At 46.3% G+C, this 20,747-nt stretch overlaps 1 protein-coding gene across 5 annotated transcripts in view; it reads right to left on the reverse strand.

Moving 5' to 3' along the window:
- Positions 1-1,274: 1,274 nt before the first annotated feature.
- The window catches only part of LOC149339249 (venom serine carboxypeptidase-like), a 41,594-nt gene continuing 22,121 nt past the window's right edge, over positions 1,275-20,747 (reverse strand). For 3 of the 5 annotated variants that reach the window (XM_089550440.1, XM_089550438.1, XM_089550435.1), the window contains 2 exons: positions 20,392-20,725; positions 13,708-14,531 (listed from right to left, as the gene is read on the reverse strand). In XM_089550440.1, coding sequence (XP_089406566.1) covers positions 13,708-14,531; positions 20,392-20,725 — 1,158 coding nt within the window. Of the gene's footprint in view, positions 2,113-9,736; positions 10,630-13,707; positions 14,532-20,391; positions 20,726-20,747 lie in introns of those variants that run through there. The other 2 variants (XM_089550437.1, XM_089550436.1) reach the window with 2 other exon arrangements.

Raw genomic sequence — 20,747 nt, forward strand, 5'->3', positions numbered from 1 at the left:
AGGGCGCCTTCGTGAAGGTATTACCATAGCAAACTGCGTTCACCTCGCCACAATTTTGTGGAGCTAATAGAGAAATCTTATTCAGTAAATGCTTTTCCTCGAAAGGACGCCACTATTCAGCATTCCGTGTGAGTTACGTTGGAGAGTACGACAGGAAATAAAAGGCGGTACTTATTTACTCGCGGATTAATGTTTTTTTTTCTTCTCGAGCGTGACCGCCAACCTTACTACTGCTTTATACGCTTCCCCTACTGAAACAACACTTCCACAGAAAAGGAAGCACTCTTCCTGACTCACGGTTATCCTCATCCGAGTAGCACTGAACAGAACAGTGATGTTAAAATTCTTGTGTAACTTGCTGTAACGTTAAATATTACATTAAAAGATAAATTTTGCAAAAAAATTTATCCTGAAACTTATTCCTGTGTCGTAAATAGTATTACAGTGTTCAAAGTAATCATTACACTGATATTTTGCTATAAAGGCTGTACCTTTCAAATTATAAGAATAAAACTGTGTTAGAAATTTAAAATCTTTCTTTAATGTACACGGCAGATATCATAAGACACGATTACAAACATATTCTAAGCATAGAGTCCCGAATGTTTTCCCACTTGATGCACAGTCGTGATTTTTTTCAGCTAGCATACTACTTAAAACATCTTCGATGATGGCTGCCCTAGCTGAATGCAAAGTCACAAAATTCTATTAGAAAACTCTGCTCATTGCTCATTCACACCGAGACTCGTTTGATACTCTTGACTCCGGAATATATATTTAAGCTTGAGGCCATGGTATCCCTTCGAAGGTGAATGTATGGGTAGCATCTACTGAGCTGTATTGAAGTCCCGCACTTCTTGCCCCTTGACATGTGTTCATAGGATAGTTGCCGGTGTCAGGTGATTCACGAAATGGTTCCCTACACGAGTCATTCGTTCTGCGTTCTGTCATGAAGTACCACTAACGAGAAGCGGTGCTGGTTCAAACGGGTTTCTTCCTTCTAAGGAAAGAGCTGCTTTAGTTTGGTGAATACTTGCCATTATGAAGTGAATCTTTTTCGATCACCTCTGTTGCTCCCTTTTATCTTACCAATACAAAATCAGCATACAGCGCCACAGCTGCGAAGTCAGCGATTTAATTTCGGCCTATGATATAATAGAAAGGCTCTGTTCTAGCCGCAACAAAACTGTGTTATATTTAGCGTCCACTTCCTCCTAACGGGAAGGTAAGTGTACTTCGATACGAACCATAATCTTGAAGCACCACTCCACAACTTCCCGACAAAAGATTACAGGGCAGATACAGACTCTTCGGCGAAGGGGTCTGTGCCGTCGACGAAGGCAGTGATGAGGTCGAACATCGGCTTGGGCTGATCGAAAGGCAACACATGGCCGCCGTTGCGTACGACCACGAAGCTTAAGTTCTCGACGGTCTTCTTGTAGCCGTACAGCTCTTTTCCGTCTGGACTCCACCACAAGTGCTGCGGTGCGTGGGCCCAGCGGTCAGCGTGTGACCAGGCCATACGGGACAAGAAATTCTCGGAGGACGCTGTAGGCACGCATATGTCTAAATTACCGCTGTAGACTAGCACCTTGTAGCCGTTCTCCAGGACAGTGGTGAGCTGGGGCACCGCCGAACGCATGATGTCGTCGAGAAAGTGCCCGGCCACAACGTCGCGCTCTGTGCTCATCGGTCTTTGACCGACGTGCAGCGCTCGCCGGACATCGGGCCTCTGGAGGAACACTTTGTACGCTCGGTTGCCCGGTGGCTCTGTGTCGGTCAGATAGTTGTAGTAGTAAGTGTAGGCGGTGACGTTTCTGAAGAACGTGTCTTTGCCGTGTATGGCTCCAAAGAACAACCTATCGATGAGGTCGAAGGCTTCTTTCATTTTGCTAGCACGGATAAGTTGTTCAGCCTCATTGGTGACGCGCATCATGTGATTAGCGTTGTTGCGGTCCATAAGACCAATTGCATAAATCACTTCGCCGATGCTGAGCATGTTGACCGGGTCCGTCAAGCCGTTCCCATACGCAATTCCCTGGAAGTTGATCTTGACACGCATAGATTCGGCGTTCTCGTGTAAGGCTGCTCCCAGCGTAGGAACGTACTTTCCTGCGTGTTCGAAGTATGAAAAGACAGAAGACACAAGAAGAACCGATTAGTAGGCTTTTAGCTCGAATCGGAAGGACGGAACTTCATAGGGCGCGGTTAGTACCAATGGCATTAATAGCAAAGCATTTCTCTCTAGAAATGTTACCTGCTGTTGATATCGACAATCGATGCTGCTCTTCCTATTAAAAAGAATAATGCACGATAATATCACAAAAAATGCAAAGTCAAAGTTGCCGAAAGAGAGGACACTTAAAAATATTCTTGTCCGCGTAGTTGACACCACCCTCCTCTGACTTTTAAGAAAAAAAAAACCTTGCTCGCTTAGTGTCTCAAAGAGTGAAAAAACCGAGGGTGCTTCATCACAGTTTTTACCAAATATATAGTCAAACAACAAAAACTGATTCAGCGTCCCAACATGATGAAATTCACTAAACCACAGTCCAGTCTCCTTCCTCAGGCTTATATCACGTCAGCGCCCTCATTTTAGTCGGCCCTTCTATCTTCCATACTTTTTTGAGTCAAGTGTACAGCTCGCGTAGGAATAAGGTGGCAGACGTAGCCAGGGAATCGTGTAGCGTATCCTCCTGTACTGAGTGATAGTTCAAGGACTCTCGTGAACCGTTACTTTCCAAGGCCAAGCAGCCTCGTAACTCTCAAGGCCCTGGTGCCTTGGCAGCAACTCTTCCGCCCTACCAACCTAACTCCGTGTTGGACGCAGGAGAACCACATCGCCGACAGTGAAGGGCTTCCCTGGATCTACACTTTCTGAGGAAGTCCAGTCACACCACTCCTGCTGCCTCCTAAAGACCTCTCGTCCGGACATAAGCATCGGACAGCAACACCGCGAAATGGTTGTCGTAGCTAGGTCATCGTGTGGGCAGGGATTGAAGGTTAGAGTGGACTCCCTAGAAGGGGCCGCTGTGCGTTCATGCACCGGATCGTAGGATGTCAGTGTGTCAACTCTTGGAAAACTGTGTTGGAAGCAGAAGCCACCTACATAACACAGCAGTCCCAATGCATCTGGGAAGAAACCACACAGGCGGCCACGATGTCGCCTACATGCGCTTATACCCGATCTGCAATCCCATTTGTAGCTGGTAGCACGCACAGGCAGCGGCGTAACCCAGCCGTCATCACGAAGAGCGCCATCAGGCGCTCCTGTGCGAAAATATGTAAACTTATCGCTGAGCAAAATTTTCGGAGCGCAATGCATGAGAACAATGTGCTCTCGCAGAAATTCACAACATAATGAGCCTTGGCGTCCAGGTATGCTTGCACCTCAAGCCACTTCTTGAAGCAGTACATGGCGACGATGACGTATGGTTCCTGTTCGCTGGCTTCGGGAAGGGACCGAGTTTATCTATGCCCACAAGCTCGATTGGGTTCGCAGGCGGTGTGATGCGCACAACAGAGCGCTAGCCGAATGAACAAACCACTTAGTAGAACGTTAAGTTCGGCGAGTTGGTATAGGTTCATGGTTGAAAAACAGCACACAAAAGACTAGAGACAAGAGTAAAGGCGACGACAGGACAAGCGCTGAACTCACAACTAAGGCTTTATTGCGAAAACCTGGGAATATAAGGAAGGCATAATACATGAAAACAAAATTGAAAAAACAAAACTATGACAATGATAAAACTAGAGTGCGCCCGAAGCCCAAAATCTGCCAAGAAACGTGATCTCGTTATCACTTAAAGCAACCGAAGGTTTGCTAACGCAGCCCTGTTGCTCCGTTGCGATGAAGTATGCGATGAAGTATGTATTGATCAAACCACGCGGGAAGTAGCAGAAGCATACTTCAACGCAACGGAGAAACGGGGCTGCGTTAGCAAACCTTCGGTTGCTTTAAGTGATAACGAGATCACGTTTCTTGGCAGATTTTGGGCTTCGGGCGCACGCTAGTTTTATCATTGTGATAGTTTTGTTTGTTCAATTTTGTTTTCATGTATTATGCCTTCCTTATATACCCAGGTTTTCGCAATAAAGCCTTAGTTGTGAGTTCAGCGCTTGTCCTGTCGTCGCCTTTACTCTTGTCTCTAGTCTTTTGTGCGCTGTTTTTCAACCATGAACAGACCACCTTGCTATGTTTATACGTAGGACAGGAAACAACATATTTCTTGTGTGTGTGCTTTGGTGCAAGCGCACCAAAGTCACATTTAACCTAGCCGAGTATGTCAGGGACCAAGTTTTCGGTTTCATGCAGTCTAAATATTGTCTAATAAAGCCACTCTGTTTTCTCCCTGCCATTTTAAGCTACGATTTCCCTTACATTTAAGTGTTTCAGTGGTTTCGTCTCTGCTCTGGCGAGTATGTCAGTGCAGCGCTGGCAACATTTTCCTTTCCATGTCCTTGTACGCGCTAGCGCTTTCTAGGCGCTGGTTCAGTGAACGTTGAGTACCTATCACTGTCAATAAAAGAGGTCATTTTGCAGGTGCCATTTTGAAGCGCTCAGAATGCGTGAAGTGTTACACTTCGTCGTCTTATTGACATGTTTAACAATTTCTTATCTTTACTAATCTCATTGAGCGGGATTAGCATATGAGCTGTCTCCTTATCGTCAGAAACTTTGCAACAGATCGCATTTTTTGATACGCTGCCGATATACGACCCGAGCGCTTAATGCTAAAACTACATTGAAACTCCCCCTAGCTAAACCACCATAAAAAAAATAATTCCTGAATCAGGCAAGAGCACGCCTGGCACTGCGATTCCTTTTTTCGTTTTGTATTTAATGGAGTTCGGCCTAATATTTTGATACATATAGAAACTGGCCTTATTAATGAACAGTAGTCCGGGGCATCATCTGCTCAAGCCAACTGGCGGCGGTCAGGAGCTTTGTCTTTAAGCAGGCTACTCCTGACATGACAACACAGTAACGTTGTGAAAAGCTAGCTTAAATATCGACAAAAAAAATCGTTGCTTTTTCTTGTAGTGCATGCAAAGCATCCTCCGTAAAACAAAGGTGTAACGTTCTTTTATCTACCCCGACAAAGCTACTCCCCTCTCAGTAACGCCAAAACACCGATTCGTAATTGCCAGGTTTCTTTTTCTCGTGTTTCTTTGCGGTTCGTACTTTTCTCAGAACGCGATAGGCTTTTTATACATTTTGTTGGTAAAAGCGAGTGCAATTCTGTGTTTCGAAGAAACAGTTTTGTCTAAGGACGCCCATTAAAATGCATTCTCGACCTAAGAATGTGGTCGAAAGACTGCTCCAACTGCCGATCTCCAAGATTCCTGGTCATCTGTTATCAACAATGCTCAGAAGGGTTCAGTCGGTGTAGCAGCGGAAAAAAAAATGATAATCTTGGAGTTCGTTCAGAGAGGAACATAACGAGGTAAAATGGTACTTTCAAGATGATGCTGTAAGGGTTAAAATCTCCTTAGGCGCCGAAAGGCACGGCGATGAATACCTCTGAGGCGAAATTGGCGTCGTTTTTCTGCAGAGAAACTCAGTGAATAATCTACCCTGTGTAGTCTTTTTATATTCCCGGTAACAGATGGTGCCGTATTGCTTTTGGAAGAAATGCTATACTTCTTTTGTTTTTGCATTATCGTTCAAAAAACTGTACATAAAATAATCTCTTACAAACCGGAGACACCAGCTTCGTACGTAGTAATAGAGAAACTCCGCTTCCAACTGCAACTTATTTGCGAAGTTTTAACCTGCAGCTCTGTGAGTAAACATCTTTCGTATAGGTATATCTTGCTTGGTGTAACGTCCGTTGACGCGAATTACATGCTTTAATTAGCATCCAAAATCTCTGCAAGTATATTGTCGCCGCGGCAAATACAGATCTGGTGCGAACGAGTGGGAACAAAAATTCGAAAAACAGCTTTTTATATATCATGGTTGTGAGGATAATAAATACCTAGGCATAACCATAACATCGGATCTAAGGTGGAATGAACATATATCGGATATTGTGAAGAGGGCCATGCGGAAATTAGGTTATTTAAGAAGAACTCTGCGACAATGTACAAACGAAGTTAAACTAATAGCGTACAAAACCTTAGTTCGACCAGTACTAGAATATGGATCAATTGTTTGGGACCCGCACACTCGTGGCAACATAGACAAGCTCGAATCTGTACAAAAGAAAGCAGCTGGGTTTATATACCGATCATATAGCTGGCGTACTTCCGCGAGTACTCTAGTAAAAAGGCAGGTTTAGACAATTTACAAAAACGGCGTCAGTATTATCGATTAAAATACATGCACTTGCTGTTTCATGATAAATTAGGTATGCGAAAACACGATTACATAGAGCCTGTACACCGACGAACCACCCGATCGCATCATAGAAAAAACTTAAAGATTATTCCTGTCACACTCAAACCTTCGCTAACTCTTTTTTTCCGAAAACTGTTCGTGAGTGGAACCGGCTTCCGGCCAGCATTGTAGAATGCCCTATTACTGAAGCATTTATGAATGCTGTTAAATTGTAACTGATGATTACGGAGTGTTCTTGCGATTGTTTTGTGTTTCTGCACGCAACTTTGCATCATCTATTTTTCTCGCGAGTGCATCCCATTTGTTGTGAAGGGAGCGTGTCGTGCCTTGATTTGTTTTGCGCATGTCACTTATGTTTTTTTTTCTTCTCCCGCTCCTGCTTACAGCCTCACCTAGAGGCTAGCAGTACTGTGTAAATAAATAAATAAATAAATTTCGGTGGCAATAGTAACAATCTTGCAAGAGATCTTCAACTGTTGACAATTACACAGCCTGCAGTTTTAATGACCTAAAGAAACGAGCCTGCCTTCGGGATGCTATTAGCATGTAAATCTGCGCTTGCCCCGCCACAATTTAGCGGAGGTCATAGATGAGTGGCATTCAGTTCATTCCTCTCCAGTAAAAGACATCATATTTTCGGCATTCAGACATTCTGATACACACTGCGTCAACATATTCAATGAAGCGTTGTCAATCTTTACGTAGGAAATTGAACCGTCAATGCCTTTAGAACCCACATCTTTTGAGGATAAAATGCCCCCCTAATATTATTTCCAAGAGGAATCTTGTTATTAATAGAAAACATGAAACTTTTATTCACCGCCGGCGGCGCCAATGTTAGCGGTAAAATACTAAAAAACAAAAACGAAACACCTTTTTTTTGCGATTGTTGTTCACCCGGACAGTCCTCACAGGCCGACTCCCCATGACTGGAAACATGGCAAGTGCGTTATAGTCCACATGTCTATCAACAAGAACTCGCCTTTAAATTGCCATCTCATTTCGATAACCATGTACTGTGCAAAGCAATTTAGCACGTCATCTGTTCCCATATCATGGAATTTCTTGATTATAACAACTTCTTATCCTGCACAGCATGGATTTCGTAGTGGCGACTCCTGCGAGACCCACCTGGCCACTTTATTACACGGCGTTCACATGAACCTTGATTCTCATCACCAGACCAGCGACAAAGCTTCAGATTTTGCTAAATCCTTCGCAAGAGTCTCCATAAACGCTTACTGATTAAACTTTCTTGATTAAATTTGCATCCCAGAATTTTGAAATCGATTGATGGGTTCCTAACTAACCACTCTCAGTATGTTTCACTTAAAAACACGAACTCTTATTCTCTCCCGGTAACTTCAGGCGTTCTTCAGGAATGTGTACTCAACGCGCCAGTTTTCCCTAATATACTTTAATGTCCTGCCTAAAAATGTAACATCTATCAGGAGCATGTTTGCTGACGGCTGTGTCATTTTTCTGCCGCGCCCCACTGATCAATCATCCCACCAAAGTGACCTCAATGCTGTCCAGAACTAGTCTAACCTTTGGCTAATGGAACTAGGCCCAAAAGAAGTGTAAGCTCTCCCACCGTCGTCGTAATATTTGCACCTTTTCCCACGTAATCTCTGACGGGCCCATAGAACCAGTTCAGGGATATAAGTTTAGGATCAACAATTTCTAGTGATATTTCCTAGAGTTTGCATGTAACTAATGCGATATCGTCTGCGAGTTGACTATTAGGAACCTAAAAGCGTCATCTATAGCACGTTGCTCAAAATGTTAGCCTAGAAGCCATCAATCAGGTCAAAATTAGATTTCAAGTCACTCTTTTGCGATGCTCATTAAGCTTATCTTGTCATTTTCTTCGAATCCGTTCAAAATTGCACAGGAAGATTTATTCATACATAGTATTCTTACCACGTCAGCGTGTCCACATTAAACACAGCTTTCCGCTTATCGCCCTTATCACTCCGTCGTTGCCCTTCAAGCCTATCTCTATTCCTAGATATTTTTAACAGCCCCATGCACCTCACACATTATATCATTCTTCCCCCACGCATACTACCACGCACGTGTCATCAGCTATACATGTCGCCCGTCCGCTCTCACGCACTGCCAATTTTTCCAGTTCCTTTTTTTTCATCACAGCGATATTGCAATATTGCTGCAGTCACCTGCTCATCTATGTTCATTGAAAGTACAAAAAGTATCTATTGTCACACTGATGTTAACCCAACACTTCCCACCTCTTGTGTAATACTTTTTCACACGGACCTCTAAGGTGACAAAATGAAGTGACATGGGGTGTAAGCTCCATTGCAGAGTAAGACAAGAAAAAAGAGCTGTAGTTATTGAATCGCGGAATAATTTTCTGTTCTTGTTTTCGCGCGTGTCGCCCAACCTCACTACTGCATTAGACGGCTCTTCTACAGAAACAATAATTTCAGAGCACAGGCAGCATTCCTATCAGCGCATAGTTATCCTCATGTGAGCAGCAGAAACCATTAGAATAATCTTATAAAATTGTTCTGTAAGTTGCATCAACGTTACATATCGAAGCGTTACAATCATGGTTAACCAGTAATGTGTTGATGTGTCGCAAATATTGCTTTAGTGTTTAAAGTAATCATTACATGAATGCTTTATAAAGAGTGCAACTTTCAAATTATAACAATAACACAGCATTAAAAATTACAAACCTTACAATAATAAACAGCTCATAACTATAAAACAACAATACACGCATTATTCAAGCTTGGTGTCACCGAAGTTTCCCTGGTGGATTCCGAGTTATAATATTTTTCAACTAGCATAATATTTATATTATCTTCAATGGTGGCCATCCGAGATTAAGTCCACAGTGACACATTTTATTAAAAAAAAGCTGCTCTTTGATCTTGCTCCCCTCTCATTTGTTCGATACTCTTGACTGCGGGATATATAATTAAGCTTGAGGCCACTGTATCCGTTCGAAGCTATATGTATGGGTAGCACCTACAGAGCTGTACTGAAGACAGGCACTCGTTGCCACTTGAGATGTGTTCATCGGGTAGATGTTTGCGTCAGGTGACGCGTGAAATGCTTCCCTAAACTACTCCTTTCTTCTTAGCTCAGCCAAGAAGTATAACCAACTAAGAGTGGTGCTGGTGGTTGCGGTGGTCTTTTAGTTCTAATAAAGGGGCTGCTATTCTTGGGTGCATACTCGGCATTATCCCGCCCAGTGTTGTCGACCTCCTCTCATGCTGATAATCCCTATACAAAATTAAACAGAACACAGCATCTCAGCTACGAATTCTCCGATTTATTTGGGCCAGTAATCCACCAGAGAGCCTCTTTTTTAATCGGAAAAAAAATTATTGTGGATTTAGCGTCGGCTTTATCCAAAGATGTAGGCAAGTGCAGTTCGAAACGAAACAAATGCCGAAACGACACTCTGCAACTGCAGGCAAAGCAGATCTACTGGGGAGATACAGACTCTTCGGCGAAGGGACCTGTGCCGTCGATGAAGGCAGTGATAAGGTCGAACATCGGCTTGGGCTGGTCGAAGGGCAACTCATGGCCGCCGTTGAGAACAACCACGAAGCTTAAGTTTTCGATGGTCTTCTTGTAGCCGTACAGATCTTTTCCGTCGGGACTCCACCACAAGTGCTGCGGGGCGTGGGCCCAGCGTTCAGCGCGTGACCAGGCCATTCGGGACAAGAAGTTCTCGGACAACGCTGTGGGCACGCATATGTCTAAATTACCGCTGTAGACGAGCACCTTGTAGCCGTTCTCCACTACAGTGGTAAGCTGGGGCACCGCCGAGCGCATCATGTCGTCGCGAAGGTGCCCGGCAACGACATCGCGCTCTGTGCTCATCGGTCTTTGACCGACGTGCAGCGCGCGCCTGACTTCGGGCTTCTTGAGGAACACCTTGTACGCTCTGTTGCCCGCCGGCTCTGTGTCGCTCAGATAGTTGTAGTAGTAAGTGTAGCCGGTGACGTTTCTGAAAAACGTGTCTTTGCCGTTCACGACTCCGAAGAACAGCCTGTCCATGAGGTAGAAGGCTTCTTTCATTTTGCTGGCACGGATAAGTTGTTCAGCTTCATTGGAGACGCGCGTCATGTGGTCGGCGTCTTTGCGATCCATAAGACCAAATGCATAGATCACTTCACCGAAGCTGATCATGTTGGCCGGGTCCGTAAAGCCGTTCCCATATGCAATGCCCTGGAAGTTGATCTTGACACGCATAGATTCGGCGTTCTCGTGTAATGCTGCTCCCACCGTAGGAACGTACTTTCCTGCGTGTTCCAAGCATAAAAAGATAGAGAACACAAGAAGAATCGATTAGTAGGCTTTTAAGCTTGAATCGGAACGACGAAGGCGCATAGAGTGTGGTCAGTATGAACAGTATTAATACTTGCAAAACATTTCTCTCTAAATATATTACCTGTGGAGGACATCGACAATCGATCCTGATCTTCATATTGAAAAGAAGTGTGCATGATAACATCAGAAAAAATGCAAAGTCATGATTAGGAAAAGATCACTTGAAAACATTCTTGTCCATTTGCTTCACACCACACACGCAAGTGAAAAACGCATTTATGGTAAATGCGTGAAATGTCGCTATATCAACCTCCTCTGACTAAAAAAAATGTTGCCAGCTTAGAGTCCCAAAGAGCGCTAAAACCAAGCGCGCTTCATCGCAGTTGTACCCAAATATATCTCGAAACAACGAAAATTGGTCCGGCGTCCCTACATGGCGACATTGCCCAAACTCCAGTCCACTTCTCTTCCTTGGGCTGATATCGCATCAGCGTCCTCGTTTTCCTCTGGCCTCCTATCTTCCATTCTTTTTGAGTCATGTTTACAGCTCATGTACGACTGAGGTGGCAGATGTGGGCTGGGAATCGTGTCGTGGATCCTCCAATGCTGTGTGATAGCTCCGCGGTCCCGTTTGTATGGGGCTAGCAGGCATAGGCAGTGGTGTAACCGAGCCGTCATCACGTAGAGCTCCTTCAGACGCTTTTGTGAGAAAATATATACATTTAAAGCTGGGCAACAATTTCGGAGCTCCATGCACGAGAGTAATGTGTTCCCGCAGAAATTCACAAGATTCCCTGGCGTCCCGGTCTCCTAGTACCTCAGGCCGCTTCTTGAAGTAGTTATGGGGACGATGACGTAGTGTTCGTGCTGGCCGACTTCAGGAAGGGAGCGAGTCTATTTATGCCCACAAGTTCGACGGGGCTAGCAGGCAGCGTGATATGCTCAACAGAGCAGCAGCCGAACTAACAAACCACTTTGCTATGTTTACAGGTAGGACAGAAAGCATCAAAGTCCCATTTATCCTTACCAGGCAAGTCGGGGGCCGAGCTTTTGGTTTCATACAGTTTAACTATTACCTATTAATCCCGCTATGTTTTCTCCGTGGCATTATTGCACTACGATTTTCCTTTTCATTTACAGGTTTGAGTGGTTCTCTGCTCTGGCAAGTACCTCAGCGTAACGCTAGTAACATTTTCCTTTCCATGTCCTTGTACGTACTAGCTATCTTCAGTGCTCTTGTTCAGCGTACGTTCAGTACCTATCGTTGTCAATAAAGATGTAGTTTTGATGGTGCCATTTTGCAGTGCTTAGACTGCGCGAGGTGTGAAGCTTCATCGTTTTATTGACATGTTTAAACGAATTGTTATCTTGAGTAACCTCACTAAGCGGGATTAGCATATGAGCTTTCTCCTAACCATCAGAAACTTCGCAACAGATCACATCGCGGGTTTTTGATACACTGCTGCAATACGACCTAAGCGCTTAATGGTAAAACCATATTGTAACGCAGCCTAGATAGAACCGTCCTAAAAAAAAAGATGCCCAGGCTTAGCTTGGTTAAGCCAAGAATGCGTTGCATATTGCGCGGTCTTTTTTTTTTTTTTGAGGGCGAGGTATTGCTTGGCGGCGCTCGATTTTCTCGGCAAGACGTCACGCGCCGGCGCAGCGCCCCTAGCGGAAGGAGCGGGAGTCAGGTGGTGGCTGCGGCCGCGCGCGACCGCGCGAGTTGGGGCCCAGCTTTTCCTCCGGCTGTCGTGACGTCACGTCACGTGGTTGCGCTCAAGGTCAATGGTGGCTGCCCGGCCGCGCCTAAGGGCTGAACTGAGTGATTGCAATATGCAACGCATAAAATGTCTATTCCAGAATTAGCCAAGTGCACGCCTGGCACTTCGCTTCTATTTTCCACTTTGTGTTTAATGGAATTCATCCTAAATTGCTCAGAAACAGAGATATCAGCCTACTTTATTATTAATGTACAGGAGTCCGGGACATCGTTTGCTGTAGCCACCTGGCGGCGGTCAGAAGCTTTCTTTAGGCAGGCTACTCCTGACAGCAGAGTAAAATTGTGAAAAAGGTCGCTTTAAAATCACCAACATAATCATTGCTTTTTCTTGTAGTGCGTCGGAACCAACCTATGTGAAACCAATGTGTAACGTTCTTTTATCTACCCCGACTAAGCTACTCACCTGTCAAGAACGCCAAAACGCCGACTCGTAATTGCCAGGTATCTTTTTGTCATTTTTATTTTCGTTTCCTTCTTTTCAAATTATAACAATAAAACAGTATTACAAACTGGAAATCCTACTATAATGAACGGATCATAACTATAAACCAACTTTAGAAACATATTTTAAGCATAGTGTCCCGGAAGTTTTCCCATCGGATGCAGAGTTATGGTGTCATTCAACTAGAATAATGTTTTCAATGTCTTGTACGGTGCCTACCCCAGATTGCATCCACAGTGACAAATTTTATTTAAAAAACGCTGCTCTTTGCTCATGTACCACTTTAACTTATTCGATACTCTTGACCGCGGGATATTTAAGCTTGAGGCCATGGTATCCGTTCGAAGGTATGTGTATATGTATGGGTAGCATGTACAGAGTTGTATTGAAGTCTCGCACTCGTTCCCCTTGAAATGTGTTCATCGGGTAGATGTCCGCGTCAGGTGACGCACGAAATGCTTCCCTAATGACTCATTTCTTACCTCATACCTCTGCCAGGAACTATAGCCAACGAAGCGCGGTACTGGTGCACGTTCCTATGTTACTTCTAATGAAAGCGCTGCTGTTGTTGGGTGCGTACTCGGGATTACCCAGTCAACTGTTATCGATTTCCTCTGTTGCCGATATTGCCTGTATACAATGAAATAGCACACAGCATCGCAATCTACGAATTCACCAATTTATTTATTTAGGCCAATATACCACTACAAACGCTCTTTTTCAGTCGCAAAAAAGTTGTGCTAGATTTAGCGTCGCCTTTCTCCAAACATGTAGGCAAGTGCAGTCCGAAATTAAGCAAATTCCGCAACTGCAGTCAAAGCAGATCTACTGGGGAGATACAGACTCGTCGGCGAAGGGACCTGTGCCGTCGACGAAGGCAGTGATGAGGTCGAACATTGGCTTGGGCTGGTCGTAGGGCAACTCATGGCCGCCGTTGCGTACGACCACAAAGCTTAAGTTCTCGACGGTTTTCTTGTAGCCGTACAGCTCCTTCCCGTCGGGACTCCGCCACAAGTGCTGCGGCGCGTGGGCCCAGCGTTCAGCGCGTGACCAGGCCATTCGGGACAAGAAGTTCTCGGACAAGGCTGTGGGCACGCATATGTCTAAATTACCGCTGTAGACGAGCACCTTGTAGCCGTTCTCCACTACAGTGGTAAGCTGGGGCACCGCCGAGCGCATCATGTCGTAGAGAAGGTGCCCGGCCACGACATCACGCTCTGTGCTCATCGGCCTTTTACCGACATGCAGCGCGCGCCGGACTTCGGGCTTCTTGAGGAACACTTTGTACGCTCTGTTGCCCGCTGGCTCTGTGTCGGTCAGGTAGTTGTAGTAGTAAGTGTAGCCGGTGACGTTTCTGAAAAACGTGTCTTTGCCGTTCACGACTCCGAAGAACAGCCTGTCCATGAGGTAGAAGGCTTCTTTCATTTTGCTGCCACGTATAAGTTGTTCAGCCTCATTGGAGACGCGCGTCATGTGGTCGGCGTCGTTGCGATCCATAAGGCCAAATGCATAGATCACTTCGCCGAAGCTGATCATGTTGACCGGGTCCGTCAAGCCGTTCCCATACGCAATTCCCTGAAAGTTTATCTTGACACGCATAGTGTCGGCGTTCTCGTGTAAGGCTGCTCCCACCGTAGGAACATACTTTCCTGCGTGTTCGAATCATGAAAAAAAAAAACACAAGAAGAAACTTTTAGTCGGCTTTTAAGCATGAATCGGCTCGACGGAACCGCGTAAAGTACCGATAGCATGAATGGTTTTATTTCTTACGTAACAATTTCAGAAATATTTCTTGATATTGAACGCCTGAAGCTTCTACCATCTTGATCATTATTCTTCTTAAGTTTTCATACAGCCGCTGCGATGGCTCAGATGTTATCGTACTCGGCTGCTGACCCAAAAGACGCGGGTTCGATCCCGGCCGCGGCGGATGAATTTTGATTGAGGCGAAATTCTGGAGACCCGTGTACTGTGCGATGTCGGTGCACGTTAAAGAACCCCAGGTGGTCGAAATTTCTGGAGCCCTTCATTATGGCGTCTCTTATAAACTGAGTCACTTTGGGACGTTAAACCCCCTAAACCAAACCAAACCAACTTTTCATAACCTCTGCCTTGGCTGAACTGGTTACTATGAATGCTATTTGCTGCATCAGTGCAAACATCGACAGTCGAATCAGTGGTGCATAGTAAAAGGAAAATGCACGTTAACGTCATCAAAATGCAATGTTTCTTGTTTCTTTCTTAGAGAAATAAAGGCTACATGAAAACCTTCTTGCCAGTTTGCTTGCAATCACACAGGCAAGTTAAAAACGCATTCGAGGTAAATGTGCCAAATATCGCTGTATCACCCTTCTCTGATAAAAACGCGCTTGATTCGGTGCCAAATAGAGTTAAAGCCGAGCGTAGGGCATCACATATATCACGAAATGCTTATTGAAAGGACAAAAACATTATTGTCATACATTAACGTGCCAAACTCAAAGACAGAAGCCACAACACCGTCACATTTCTCATGTTTGTAGAGTTCTGTTTGACATGGGTGAATGTAATTTTTTCCTTGCTATCGCACGCATGCTTGCAACTTGCGTCCTGTTTTGAACACTGTTTTCAACACAAAATAGTGAGCCTTGGCATCAGGGTCGGCTTGCACCTCAGGCCAATTGATGAAGTAGTATATGGAGACGATGACGTACGGTTCCTGTTGGACTACTTTGGGAAAAGGCTGAGTTTGTGTACGCCCACAAGCTTGACTGGTCTCACAGGCGGCATGATACGCACAAGAGAGAAACAGCCGAACGAGCAAACAATCTTGCTATGTTGACAAGTAGGACATGGAGTAAGTACTTCTTGATGTCGTAGAGCCAGGATTTGCACCAGAACCACTCAGAGACTTTCTCCGTAGCCTTCCACCAAGTAAAATGAAGGAGAATCATGGCACAGCTTCAAGAGAGATGACCGCAGGTTACACGGGACGACAGGAACCCGATCATTCTCTGGTGATAACTTGTGGCAAACGAGCCCATCGCCGATCGGATAAGAACGTCAAATGGAACTTGCCAGTATTGATATCTCCAAATCCAACGTAGTGAAAAGCTGGAATACGTGCAACCTAACCAATGTGTCGCCTAGTGCTGGTGGAAGATAAACGTCGGGCTTTGTGACGCTGTTTAGCTCCCTGTAATCGACGCACAAAATCAATATTGCTGTCTATCTTGGAAACCCATGGACAAAAGGTTATGCACTTGTCAAAGAGGCAAGGATTCTTTGCTCAAGCATGTGATTCCCCTGAGCTAGAAATTCTAGTCTTTCGGCAGGTGATACACGTCAAGTTAGTGGACGGGTGTATGTTCACCAGTCTTAACTTGGTGATGGGCGAAAGGCGTTGCTGAGTTCCATGGACGTGATAATAATAGTAGTTATGTCTACAAAGCCGATGTTTAATTGAAGGTAGTTATTCGTGACTGAGTTCTAGGTCAAACCTGAATGCCGATCAGTATATTCGCGGGCTGTACAGGAGGTAATTCGCAACCGTCTCTTCGAGTATGGCTAATGGAAGCGACAACAATGTCTTGGGGCAGCGAGGACGCAGTACCAGCACGCTGCCCGATGTTCGGACCAAGCTACCTTTGGTGCCCATTACATTTACTTGGTGTCCATTACATTAAAGGAGGCTGCGCAGGCCGATGAAATATAAACAGTGGATGGAGGTCTACAATGGTTAAAACAAACAACCGCCCATTTAAATGCCACGAAGAAAGCAGAAAACGAAGGCACAGTTGTTCACTCAGCAAGACACAGGGAAACGTCAGCACATGTGCCCAACCTACCCTGAAGAAGTTTCGTGGATCACAACAGGCTTCAAAAGAAGCCCTCGAATGGGTCGCACAAGCTTTCGATGGGTTTCGTTCACAAACGGAGGCGTAGTCGAACACCAGTGCCAGGTCTGGCGGCACAGGTACGATCTCTGCCAACGTCATCCCGGTCGCTAAGTTTCCGTGTCACCTGTGTTAATCGAAACATCGGATACCGATTACTGCACCATGACGTGATCACTGCAACGCCTCGTGCCCGGAATGGCAGCTCAATGTGCGTGGTCATGCACCAGTTGCGGCCCCAGAATTATCTTGCGTACAGGTGCATTTACAACGCAAGTGCAGACAGCAGTCTTCCTGACGGTAGCCTTCAGTTCAGTAGAGGAGACACCAGCATTAAACAGGGCGTCCCCGTTGGCTGCAACCATGGTTACGTCGCACTCCACCGGCTTGACTAACATGGGTGGAAGAGATGAAAGCCCGATGACGCTTGCAGGTTAGCAGTTGTCGACGAGGGCCATGTGAGCGTGAGCCTAAATTTCAACAGGAAGAGTTGGGTAAACTGCGAAGACGCCGGTCAACAACAAGGGGACCTCTTGTGTTATGTCCGACCTTGCCCCTGTAGGCCGGCCCAACCGTTTTTCGACCACACTCACTGCTTCCGGCAGTTCTGTGAGAAGTGCCCTGGTTCTCCGCAGGCGTAGCAGTGCTGCAGGGAGTATCCTTAACGACCAAACTACGTTTGAGTGGTGGCAGACGGAGAAACTAGGCGTTTTTTTGTTTGTTTGTTTCTTTTGGGGGGGGGGGGGGGAGCGGAGGACAAATGGCGGCTTACGTTTCGAGTGAGATTGCCAAGGCAGCGTCATGAGTGCCAGGGCGAGACTGTCGAAGCGCACTTTTCACGTCCGGGCATTCCGTGGCATCGGTAAATGAGGCCGCAGCGTTCACCAGCTCGCTGATTTCTCGGGAACCTGGAAAGGCTTTGCTTAAAAATCTCTCGATGTCCACACCAAGGTCTCGAGAGCTTTCCAAGAAATAATGACGACGTGCTCGAAGCTAGGTGCGAAAGTGCTAAAGGCGGGCGTCGCCGATGCAGGAGGACAATTCTTTCACCAGCAGCACCAAGTCTGATCTCAAGTTCTCTGAGACGTTGCTGTAGGCATCCAGAGCGCTGCCATACAGGTGAGCCACAAGCGCGGCCATGTGCTGCGATTCGCTCCGGCTACTGTCTCGACTTATAGCAATGAACTGGGCGGAGTATGAGTCGAAGTCGGTGGAGCCGTCTTACATATACGGTCTCAAGACATCCACCGTACCGATTTCAGGGCGCGCGGTAGAGCTGTAGGCTGATGTACGTTAACAGCTATCATTGCTCTGAGAGGCCCTGCTGTCGGCGGCCAGCCGGGCGACGACGGAGGCTGGCCTTGGTTCCTGTTCCTGTTCGCTGTTCGCTGCCTTGGTACCGCAGGCGCCTTCGGGCGTCCGTTCTGCTGACGTACATAAAGAAGAGCAACGCGCAGAGCAGAACAGTGTGTGACGAGGAAGAAGGTTAGGGCCTTTAGTCGCTGATTCCAGGTCGCCGAAGCATATCCTGCTTCCTCTTGAACCGCTCGGAGATCAATCATTACTTCAGAACGATGTTGCTGAAACCTTGTGGTAATGCGTTCTTCCTGGGCTTCAAACAGCTTTCGCATCTGTTCCAGCGTTATCGTCGGTGCGTTTTGTTTCTAATCACTTTCTTCAGGCGGAGTCCCGGGCATCAACGAAGGGCCATTTGCTTGCGTCTGAGCTCGGGTCTGGGATCATTAAATCCCACTTTCGACACCAAATGAAACGACAGGAAAGCCGTCTTAGCTAAGCTTATGCCTTCATCACGATTATCATCATCAGCCTGGATATGTCCACTGCAGGAGAAAAACCTCTCCCATATCTCTCCTATTAACCATGTCCTATGCCAGCTGCAGCAAACTTATCCCCGCCAACTTCATAATCTGATCTGCCCATCTAACTTTCTTTCGCCCTAGCTACGCTTGCCTTCTCTTGGTATCTAGTGCGTTGTCAATCGGTTATCTTGCCTTTGAATTATATGCGTTGTCCAAGCCCAGTTCATGATTTCACTGCCACGGTGACTCATTGGCTACGGGGCTCAGTTGCCGACCTGAAAGACGCGGGTTCGGTTCCTGCCGCGGCGGTCACAATTCAGTTGAGGTAAAATGCTGGAGGCCAGTGTACTCTGGGATGTCACCGCATGTTAAAAAAATACGACGTGGTTGAAATTTTCCGAACTCTTACGACGTCCCTCATAGCCTGACTCATTTTGGGATGTTAAACCCCATAAAACCATAAAAACAATCTCGTTGACTTCAACTGGGATGTAGTTAACCCGCGTTTGATCCCTGACTCACTCTGCTCTCTTCCTGTCCTCAAATTAAGGGGAACCCATTTTGTTAACCTCCCTGTTTCTGCCCCATAGGTGAGTACCAGTAAGATACAGCTGTTGTATACTTTTCTCTTGAGGGATATTGGTAAACTGCCGTTGATGCTCGGAGAAAATTTCCAAAATTCAATTTCTTCTAGCTATTTCAGTCTGTTCAACCGGATCTGCGGTTACTACCTGCCCTAAGTGCATGTATTTTCTTACCACTTCCAGCGCCTCGCTACCAATCACGAACTACCATTCCCCTCCAACTCTGTTGATTTTCTGCAAATTAATATTTACAGCCACCATTCTGCCCTGCCTAACTAAATTATTGATCCTGCTTTGCAGTCCATCCGCTGAGTGACTTAGCACAGCAATATCATCAGCGAATCGCTGATTACTATGGTATTCTTCATTAACCAATTAAGGTGTTTGTTACATTCAGCGACAGTCCAAAAACTAAAACGGGCCTGTCAGACGCCTAGCGCCCAGCAGGGCAGGAAGGCAGCCCCCAGGCATTGACTGTAGCCTGTGGCGTTGCCCCGACTGATCACCCGCTTGAAAATACGGTCACATGATCACATTCCAAGGTCACATGATCTGTACTGCACGCGCCAGCTGCAGCAACAGCGCGGAACTAGTGGCAGCCACCTTACAGACGACATGTGCTCTGATCAATCGAGTACGGTCACACGGCCGGCGCAGCTCAGCCATTCAGGTGCGCCGCGCGGCTACCGCTCTGTTATCATCATCATCAGCCTGACTACGCCCACTGCAGAGCGAAGGCCTCTCCCATGTATCTCCAATTAACCCTGTCCTTTCCCAGCTGCGGCCACTGTATCCCCGCAAAATTCTTAATCTCATCCGCCCACCTAACCTTCTGCAATCCCCTGCTACGCTTGCCTACCGCTCTGTAGCACCCAGACACCTCGTGACTACGAAGTAGTAGGGCGCAAGTTAAAGTGAAGGCTCACGCGTGTAGTTTTGCCCATGAGGTGCTTGATAATTGTACTGTCTAAACTTAGATAAACAGCACTCGGGGTAAAGCTATTTCATTGCCCCGAACATGGAGACTCTCGCTAAGTACGCAGTTCACTCCTCGTTTTTGTCTTGCTAGGGGAGATCTTGTGTCAGAATAGGAATTTCGCAACTCGCACCTAAATGCTAACAGCCTGCCTTACTTCTGTAGCAGAAAACTAATTCCACCGATAAATCTCCCAACGTTACACAACGTCATGTAACCTTTAGTAAAAGATGCATTTCAATGGCATCGTATACCTGCGTAGGACTCTCCTGTGATGTAGAACCCGTTCTCCTTCAGCTCGTCGAACAACGTGAAGAACTGTTGCACGAATTCCAGCATGTCACGGCCGACGTCGGTCTGGTTGCGCGCGTAGCCTGCGTCATCCTCAGTGAAACTGTAGCCCGTGCCCACGGGCTGGTCCACGTACAGCATCGAGTAACGCTGCGCCCAAGTGAGCTCACGAAACATGGCCTTGTTTCCGTCGACGGACAGGTAGTAGGGACCGTTTTCGTTGAAGAAACCCATCATCGAGGTTGTGCCGGGCCCGCCTTGCAGCCACATCACCACGGGGGCATTCTCAGGATCACTCTGTTAGTAAGAAAACATTCTC

The sequence above is a fragment of the Amblyomma mixtum genome, chromosome 6 (assembly GCF_055824585.1).
Source record: "Amblyomma mixtum isolate Tamu chromosome 6, ASM5582458v1, whole genome shotgun sequence".
Classification (NCBI taxonomy): domain Eukaryota; kingdom Metazoa; phylum Arthropoda; class Arachnida; order Ixodida; family Ixodidae; genus Amblyomma; species Amblyomma mixtum.